This window comes from Tachysurus fulvidraco, chromosome 1, assembly GCF_022655615.1.
Source record: "Tachysurus fulvidraco isolate hzauxx_2018 chromosome 1, HZAU_PFXX_2.0, whole genome shotgun sequence".
Taxonomy (NCBI): Eukaryota; Metazoa; Chordata; class Actinopteri; order Siluriformes; family Bagridae; genus Tachysurus; species Tachysurus fulvidraco.
Window position 1 is genome coordinate 45,109,987 of NC_062518.1, and position 10,000 is coordinate 45,119,986.

Here is a 10,000-nt window from a genome sequence, read left to right on the forward strand (position 1 = left end):
TCTCTCTCGTTTTCTCTCTCTTTCTTGCTTTCTCTCTCTCTCTTTCTTGTTTTCTCTCTCTTTCTTGCTTTCTCTCTCTCTCTCTTGGTTTCTCTCTCTCTCTCTCTCTCTCTCTCTCTCTCTCTCTCTCTCTCTCTATTGGTTTCTCTCTTTGTCTTTCTCTCTTTTTAATTTCTCTCACTCTGTAATCACTTCTGTAATCTCTCCCTCCTGCGCTCCGTGTGTTGTGCTAGAAGAGGAGTGATGTTCTTAATAAAAAGTACAACTAGCTGCCTCTCGTTAGCCCGAAACGAGCCTCTGAAAGCAGCACAAACGCATTTCCCAAATTGAAGGCGGGATTTACAGCCGGCCGGCCCGCCGCTGACCCCGCCCACGCTAATGTTAGCCTCGGGCGCACACTTGTCCTTCCGCTGTGTTTTATCACCCCTATTGTCCCGGCCATCCATTTAATCGAAAGAAGCTAATTGAATGAAAATGATCAACTAAGCTCGTATTAATATTGCTAATGGAAGGCTGCCTCTTGGCTGTGTTTGGAGAAGCGCAGACGCGGCCGGAGTTTGGGAGAAGCCCGTTACGGCCTGCACTTAACCTGATGGGATAATTAACCAGCACTCATTTCCGGGGTGTTCTCCTCTGTCTGCCTCCGTTAGTCGACTGACCAGACAGAGTTTTGCACTCGCTGTTATTACCTCAGTGTTATTAGTGCTGCAGGATCGATGACTTTCTGCTCCTCTTCTTCCCTCCTGCACTGTAGACTACTTTGTTATTTGTTTGTTATTGCGAAAACAACCTGAATTATTGTATGATTTATTATTATTTTTTTAAATAAGCAGTAAACACAGTCAAAACCTTATTCGGACCGGATCAGCTTATCTGGAGATTTCCTCACTAAGGAAACACACCATGAGTGAGTTTCTCGCAGTCACATGATTGCACTCCATTCACAACAGTGGAAGAACCTGCAGCGGTGAACAGACGCTTCAGCGACGATTCGTGTTTCAGGAAGTGTTTAATATTTTAATATCTTGGCCTTGCTGATATACACTGAGATTTAAAGGCAGTGGGAAGAAGCAGGCAGTCTTTTTTTTTTTTTGTGAGGCTCTGTAAAAGAGGAAATGGCCTCAGCATCCTGTGTACATTTAATCTTTCAGCTCAATCTAGTCTAGATTGAGCTGAAAGATTAACAAAGAAAGATATTATATTAACGCGCACTTACAGAGCATTCGAAATAGCTGAGGATTATGGGTAAATTTTAAGTGGGCTGTCGTCAGATCGTCCAAAAACCTTTCACGTCTCCAGGACATTAGAGTTTAGAGGTAATTAAAAAATAAAAGCAGACAGAAGAGTGAACATCAGTGCCGTGTGTGTGTGTGTGTGTGTGTGTGTGTGTGTGTGTGGTTAATTAGGAGTGCAGGCTGCTCTTTGACAGCTCATCTGTCTTCTCCATCCACCAGCAATTGCCCACTAATGACCCTAATGCTGCCCTTTTAACTCTGACAAGAGGCCATTTTGACCGAAAGACAAATAAATTGCGGTTCTATCTCTTTACGCCTCGATTGAGGCGATCGCGAGGTCGGCCGTTAAACAAAGAACACAATTCAAAACCGGGGCATGCATGTTTGTATTTTGCTTAGTTTATTGTGCCACTTTATTTCTTTAATAATTGATTTTTTTTTTGTCTCAGGTGATCACCAACCTAGTGAAGATGTTGAAGGCAAGGGACATCAGGAGGCCGTTCTGCCCCAAGGGTCACTGGCTGTCCGACGAGGTCAACATCAGGGCTGATAAGGTGGACACACTCGTCTTACGTCTCTGTTAACCAAAATAATGCAGAGAATAAACGACGCTTATGAGAGCTGCATTCTGATTGGTCAGCTCTGACCAAAGTGCAGCTGCAAATTGTAATGCGCTTTGTGTAATAATGCTGTTTCCATAGTAACAGCACGCTCACTGTGTTTAAACAGTTGAATGTTTCTTTAAGGAGATGTTTATTTCACCTTTAGGGACGTAGTCTCTGTTTATAACAAATTCAACCAAATCTAGCAACTGTTACAACTAAATCCCGACCTAGTTAATTAAATTAAGACAAAGAAAAAAAAGCTGTGAATTGAAAACAACGCTATTTGTTTGTTTTTTTGCTTTTTTTAACAGGTCACTCAGCTGTACGTTCCCTCTGCTCGACACGTGTGGAGGACAAGGCGTATGGGCCGAATTGGACCGCTCCAGTCCACTCTAGATGGTGAGATCCTGCTGTGTTTATCAGTCTGTGTGATTTACTGATTTTCTGATAATGCCATGATGAGTTAAATAAGTTATTGATGTTTCTGGAGCTAATTAGTTAATTAATTCAGAGTTAATGCTGAGCAGTAATAGTGTTTTTTTAAGCATTACAGTGGGGCAAAAAAGTATTTAGTCAGTTTAAGTTCTCCCACTTAAAAAGATAAGAGAGGCCTGTAATTTTCATCATAGGACAGAATGGGGGAAAGAATCCAGGAAATCACGTTATATTTTTAATGAATTAATCGGTAAATTGTACACTGGTACAGTCGGGGTCACTGGTACAGTCGGTACCACTGGTACAGTCGGGGTCACTGGTACAGTCGGTACCACTGGTACAGTCGGGGTCACTGGTACAGTCGGGGTCACTGGTACAGTCGGTACCACTGGTACAGTCGGGGTCATTGGTACAGTCGGTACCACTGGTACAGTCGGGGTCATTGGTACAGTCGGGGTCATTGGTACAGTCGGGGTCACTGGTACAGTCGGTACCACTGGTACAGTCGGGGTCACTGGTACAGTCGGGGTCATTGGTACAGTCGGGGGTCACTGGTACAGTCGGGGTCACTGGTACAGTCGGTACCACTGGTACAGTCGGGGTCACTGGTACAGTCGGGGTCACTGGTACAGTCTGTACCACTGGTACAGTCGGGGGTCACTGGTACAGTCGGGGGTCACTGGTACAGTCGGGGTCACTGGTACAGTCGGTACCAATGGTACAGTCGGGGTCACTGGTACAGTCGGTACCACTGGCATTACAGTGGGGCAAAAAAGTATTTAATCAGTTTAAGTTCTCCCACTTAAAAAGATAAGAGAGGCCTGTAATTTTCATCATAGGACAGAATGGGGGAAAGAATCCAGGAAATCACGTTATATTTTTAATGAATTAATCGGTAAATTGTACACTGGTACAGTCGGGGTCACTGGTACAGTCGGGGTCACTGGTACAGTTGGGGTCACTGGTACAGTCAGTACCACTGGTACAGTCGGGGTCATTGGTACAGTCGGGGTCATTGGTACAGTCGGGGGTCACTGGTACAGTCTGTACCACTGGTACAGTTGGTACCACTGGTACAGTCGGTACCACTGGTACAGTCGGGGTCACTGGTACAGTCGGTACCACTGGTACAGTCGGGGTCATTGGTACAGTCGGTACCACTGGTACAGTCGGGGTCATTGGTACAGTCGGTGTCACTGGTACAGTCGGGGTCACTGGTACAGTCGGGGTCACTGGTACAGTCGGGGTCACTGGTACAGTTGGTACCACTGGTACAGTCGGGGTCACTGGTACAGTTGGTATCACTGGTACAGTCGGTACCACTGGTACAGGCTGGGGACACTGGTACAGGCTGGGGACACTGGTACAGGTGGGGACACTTGTACATTGGTACAGACGGGAGACACTGGTACTGTTGGGGGACACTTGTACACCAGTACAGGCAGGAGACACTGGTACTGTTGGGGGACACTTGTACACCAGTACAGGCGGGGACACTGGTACACTGGTACAGGCGGGGACACTGGTACACTGGTACAGGCGGGGACACTGGTACACTGGTACAGGCGGGGACACTGGTACACTGGTACAGGCGGGGACACTGGTACAGGCGGGTACACTGGTACAGGTGGGGGACACTTAACTGTAAAAAGCGCTATACAAATAAACTTGAATTGAAATTGAACTGTACCAGTGTCTCAAAGCAGCTTTATAGAACATAAACATAGGACCAAAGGTTATTGTAAAGAATAATATAAAGATTAATAAAAAACAAAATTCAAGATACATATTAAATAGATTTAAATGTGTATGTATTTATCCCTAATGAGCAAGTCTTAGGTGACTCAGGTGACTGTGGGGTGGAAAAACTCGCTTGAATGGAAGGAAGAAACCTTGAGAGGAACCCGACTCAAAGGGGAACCTCATCCTCATATGGGTGACACTGGAGGGTGTGATTATAAATATACAGTCTGATAAATGTTGTATTGATGCAAAAGACCACATGAAGTTGGCATATCCTCTTTAGTATCCGGAGCTGGTAAATCTCTAGATGCCTCAGGATTCTCACAGAGGCGGCCTCATCTCAGTGCAGGTCCAGAATCTTCATGGTACGGAAGACAATCTGAGCTTGTACAATTTCCCCTTACAATTGTACAATTGTGCCCTTACCTCAAGTGCTCACTGGTGTAAATGAGAGAAATGTATGTTGGTCCGGATAAGGACGTCTGCATCACTGTCCGTAGACCTGTTGTCTCTCTCAGCGTATCGTTTTTGTGCTGATCTCCACATGTTGGCTTTTATGTTTGAGATGTTTCCTCAGGTTACTTGTAGAGCTATGTGATATGATGATAATGAGATTGTAACACATTATTTTGCATTTTTATTAAAAAATAAATAAATAAATAAAATTATTTAATTTCTAAATATTTTAAAAGAATTAGAAAACAGACTAGAAGCGGCTGATTTGACATCAAAATTTTGTATGTAGTTTTTAAAATCATAAATGTACCTTTTCATATTTGTTTGTTTGTTTGTTTGTTTTTTATTTTATTTATAGAATTGGGATAGAATAAATTGTTAAATTGTCATCCCACCCTGCTTACTTATTTTAGGAAGATGCTGTAGTTCCTCTTGTTGATATGTACCTAAATTTCCCCTTGGGGTTAAAGTCAGTCTGTCCATCTGTCCATCCATCTATCCACCTATCTGTCTGTCTTTTGACAGGTCACAGTTTGTAGTTATCTCTGCTTCGATTGTTAATCGTTTATCCAGATTGTTTTATTTCATCAGTAAAGTCAGTCGTTTTGAGATGTCGGGTCATATTTTCGGAGTGAATTAACACGCTATGAAACCGATCCCCAACGCCACAGTCGATCACTATCGCTGCAGCCCTGATAAGCACAGCTCTGAGAGTGGCTGAGTGAGTCGGAGGCCTGAGTGGATTGAGTGAGTGTGTATTAGCCTAATAGCCTGTTTGTGTGTGTGTGTGTCTGGTGTGAAAACTCCCCAATAACAGTGTCTTGTTCAATTCTCTTGGGCACAGGTGCTTAAAATTTCAATTAGCCTAAGGCAGGTCACATCTGGCCTCCTGTTTGTCTGAAGCTCTTTCATTTCCCTAAATGGACGTTTGCTTTGTTGATGAACAGCAAGCGCATTGACCACGCTGTGCTATAACTCTCTCTCTGAGATGGTGCGTTGATGGCCGGATCAGAGAGACAGAGAGGAAGGCTTGACTAATTGAGCAGAATAATTGCGCTGTATTAGCAGCATGGCAGACAAATGATGCTTCTCTGCTGCTGTTCCGGCACTTTCTATCCCCCACATTCAATCTCCATCAAACATGACTGAGCTTTAATCCCAAACAAACGTCCTCGTAATGGACCCAGCAGACAGCCGGACAGACAGTGGACTACAGACGTAATTAAAAGCGAGAAGCGTCCAGGACAAACACGGAAACCTGTGAACTTAACCTGAATATATATTACACTAATGTATTCACTCAGCTCCAGAATTTTTGGCACGCTTTGTGAACAGGCAGGTTTACAATATGACGAAGATATCTCAGTGGTTAATTTGTTTAATCCTATCATCTAAATGGTTTAAACTAGAAGGAAACTTCGCCTCCTGTATACCATAGAAGGTTTTAATGGTTCATTCAAAGAACTCTTGTGTCTTAATTGATGGAATATATTAATAGATACGTAGATGATAAAGTTTTTTTGCTTTCTTTCTTCTCCACAGTTGGCTTGGAGCCTCCACCGCTGTCTGTTTCAGAGGAGAGAAACCTGGCCATCCTCACCGAGCTGCCCTTTGTCGTACCCTTTGAGGAGAGAGTAAAGGTACAGAAGTCTATTTCCCATGTGTTGGTGTACCCATTTACTTAATGATCGAATTCGACCTTTAGAAAATTCTTCCTGTACTATGAAATACTTCCTAATGCTGCCTCTTGGTTCACTTCCTGTTAGAGGAAAAATGATTGCTTATGCAAGAGATGATAACAAATCTTTACCCTCTGGAACTCTCTGTCTCTTGCAGATCTTCCAGAGGTTGATCTACGCTGATAAAAGGGATGTACAGGGGGACGGCCCTTTCCTCGACGGCATCAACATCACCATCCGGAGGAACTACATCTACGAGGACGCATATGACAAACTGTCTCCGGAGAATGGTACGACAGAACATGGCTCTATCAGACTGCTCCAGTGAGCTGTTGCTATATAAAAAGGAGCGATTTTTGTACAGATGACCTTGAAGACATGTATAACAAAAACAGTGGATTAAGCTGTAGCTTTATCAGATGTGTCTTTGGGAATCTTGTATTTTAAATCTAAATCCTTCTTTGGGTTAGGATGCACCTCCGCTCAGCTATTTTATCCTACCGTTGGAGACCTTGGGGTAAAAAATAAAAAAAACAACCAGATCTTATCTATAGTACCTTTAACTTGGCAGTGCTGGTGTTGAGCAGAAGGTAAGTGGGTGGACTGAGTTTTTTGTTTCAGAAGATTTCTGTATTTCCCAAACTTGCTCTTATTCTTACGCACTTGCAGTGATAGACCTTTGGCAGGGAATTTTGCAGTGACCCGGTTGCTTTGCCTAATGAGTGTAAAATGTCCTGCTCCTGGTTTCAGAGCCTGATCTAAAGAAGCGTATCCGGGTGCACCTGCTGAACGCTCACGGCCTGGACGAAGCCGGCATTGACGGAGGGGGGATCTTCCGTGAGTTTCTCAGCGAGCTGCTGAAGTCAGGGTTCAATCCCAACCAGGGCTTTTTCAGGACCACCAACGAGGGTCTGCTGTACCCGAGCCCCACGGCCGAGATGCTCATCGGAGAGAGCTTCACGCGCCACTACTACTTCCTGGGCCGGATACTGGGCAAGGTGCGTATGTGGGACGCCATTGGATTGGATTAGTTCAGAAAACTGGTAGATTTTAAGCATTTTGCATAGGAGATCAGCACATGACATAATATAACATATCAGCCAATCAAATGTTTGCCCTTCCCCCTTTCTCCCATCACATAGGGTTTCTCACTCGTGCTAATGGTCATGTATTAAACTAATATTTTTCATTACTCTGTAAATATCTTCCAATCTTCCAACACCTTTAACATTAGACATGTATATAGTGAACTCCAGTTAGCAGCATGACATAGTGTGCAACATAGGGAAAAAGTTGACAGGAAGCCGAAGGTCATGACAGTGTTGAGGTCGATGACACTTGATAAAAATGAGTTTTAATTATTCGCAGATTCGTCTGGATGAAGGAAACAGAGATAATTAGCCGTAACTTCAGGCCCGATCTAAGCGACACATATTATTTATTTTATTTTATAGTTATTTATGTTTAACCAGCAGAGCAAAACAAGTCAAAAAAAAAAAAATCGAAGAAATGGATTTTAGATATTGACTTTATGACAAGGCCCACAATTGTGATAAACAGTGGTTTTGTGTAGAAAGGCCACTGTATTTTTTGTCTAAGCTGAGTTTTACCTAATGGTCTTGTTTTGTACACATGAACCAGCTTGGCCTCAGCCGATCACATGCATTTATGTGACTTGTTTAGCACAAGGCAGCTCATCAGACAACCTAGCTACAGGGCAAGCTACGACCTAGCTACAGGGCTAGCTATAGGGCAAGTTACAACCTAGCTATAGACCTAGCTACAGGGCTAGCTATAGGGCAAGCTATGACCTAGCTACATGGCTAGCTACAGACCTAGCTACAGGGCTAGCTACATGACTAGCTACAGGGAAAGCTACGACCTAGCTAAAGGGCAAGCTACATGACTAGCTACAGGGCTGGCTATGACCTAGCTACATGACTAGCTACAGGGCTGGCTATGACCTAGCTACATGACTAGCTACAGGGCTAGCTACATGACTAGCTACAGGGCTAGCTACATGACTAGCTACAGGGCTGACTATGACCTAGCTACATGACTAGCTACAGGGCTAGCTACATGACTAGCTACAGGGCTAGCTACATGACTAGCTACAAGGCTGACTATGACCTAGCTACAGGGCTGGCTATGACCTAGCTACAGGGCTAGCTACAGGGCTGGCTATGACCTAGCTACAGGGCTAGCTACATGACTAGCTACAGGGCTAGCTACATGACTAGCTACAGGGCTAGCTACATGACTAGCTACAGGGCTAGCTACATGACTAGCTACAGGGCTGACTATGACCTAGCTACAGGGCTAGCTACATGACTAGCTACAAGGCTAGCTACATGACTAGCTACAGGGCTAGCTACATGACTAGCTACAGGGCTAGCTACATGACTAGCTACAGGGCTAGCTACATGACTAGCTACAGGGCTAGCTACATGACTAGCTACAAGGCTAGCTACATGACTAGCTACAGGGCTGACTATGACCTAGCTACAGGGAAATCTACATGATTAGTTAGGATTTAGTTACAGGGCTAGCTACAACCTAGCCACATGTCTGGCTACTGGGCTAGCTGCATGGCTTTTCCCTTTCTGGTCTGATTAGTGACAAGACAACATGGCATGTTTGGGGGAAAAGTTGACAAAAACATGTTATTCTGCCTACATTTAAAAAAAAAAAAAAGTCAAATACGTTAACATTTGAATCGAAACCCAGTTGCTTAGATCTCATGTATTGGCAGAAACTAATGCTTAAGGGTTAAGAGTTAAAAGGTGGCTGTAAGTAGCCGTTGTCGAATCTTCCTGGTGTGCAGTTTACAGTGCTAGCCACCTGCTGGTGTTAGTTAGCGGCGCGTGCATCAGGCTAGTGTGGTGTGGTTGGACTATTAAGCAGTGGTGTGAGACTGCAGTGTTTGATTAGTGTGGAGTTGGTGTGAGAGCAGAGAGCTGATGATAAGGCACAGTGTTGTGTTGACCTGCTCTTCTGGCTTTTATCAGCACTGGATTAAACCAAGAAATGAGCAAATGATGATGATTAGATTGGAAAAGTCAACAAAACATTTATCAACATCTATTCTCACAGGTTAGCTTCGGTCTAGACTGGATTTCAACAGTCGATTAGATACAGACTCTGTTTTTCCTCCCAACTTCTTTCATGTGTGTCGTGTTCATTATCTTTTCATCTGGATTTACCGGGCTATTATATTTTCCTCTCAATCACTGTTTGTTTTTTTATTATTATTATTATTATTATTATTATTATTATTATTATTAATAATTTCATTTTTCTTATCAGCTGGATCCTTAAAATAAATTATTTCCACCCCTTTCCTTCCTTTCCTGTCCCGTTTCATCTCTTCCTATCGTTTTCCCCTAAACGTTCCTTTCCTTTTTCCCTTGCTTTGCCTTCCCTTCCCTTCAGGCTCGTGATCGAATTTCATTACACTTCTGGACAAATGTCAGAGGTTTGCTCATTAGCTCCACCTCCTTTAAATCCAATCCTCTGTTGCTGGGGATCAGATCTGTGGCGATCTGTCTGTTTTCTACATGTCAACAAGCTCTGATTTATAAACCGAACCTTTTTAAAGTTTCATTAATGCACTTGCATATAGTCCGCCTAAATAAATGACCTCACACCACGAGTCGCTAGGCTCTGGCCTTCCATTAGCAGCCGCTTGAACCGACCGTGTTTGTGTAGCTAAATCAGCCGGCGTCATAAATAACCTGAACCCTTTCTGCCTCTAATAGAGTTTTGATCTGTTTTACAGTCACGAGCATCAACGCAGTTCCTGACGAGGCAACTCGGGCCGCTTATTAGAGACCCTGCACACACACAC

General features: G+C 43.8%; 1 protein-coding gene across 4 annotated transcripts in view; it reads left to right on the forward strand.

Moving 5' to 3' along the window:
• ube3c (ubiquitin protein ligase E3C) overlaps positions 1–10,000 on the forward strand; it is a 33,852-nt gene that overhangs the window by 12,602 nt on the left and 11,250 nt on the right. For all 4 annotated transcript variants that reach the window (XM_047823086.1, XM_047823094.1, XM_047823091.1 and 1 more), the window contains 5 exons: positions 1,685–1,789; positions 2,152–2,239; positions 6,017–6,114; positions 6,311–6,443; positions 6,904–7,151. In XM_047823086.1, the coding sequence (XP_047679042.1) occupies positions 1,685–1,789; positions 2,152–2,239; positions 6,017–6,114; positions 6,311–6,443; positions 6,904–7,151 (672 nt within the window). The remainder of the gene's footprint in view (positions 1–1,684; positions 1,790–2,151; positions 2,240–6,016; positions 6,115–6,310; positions 6,444–6,903; positions 7,152–10,000) is intronic.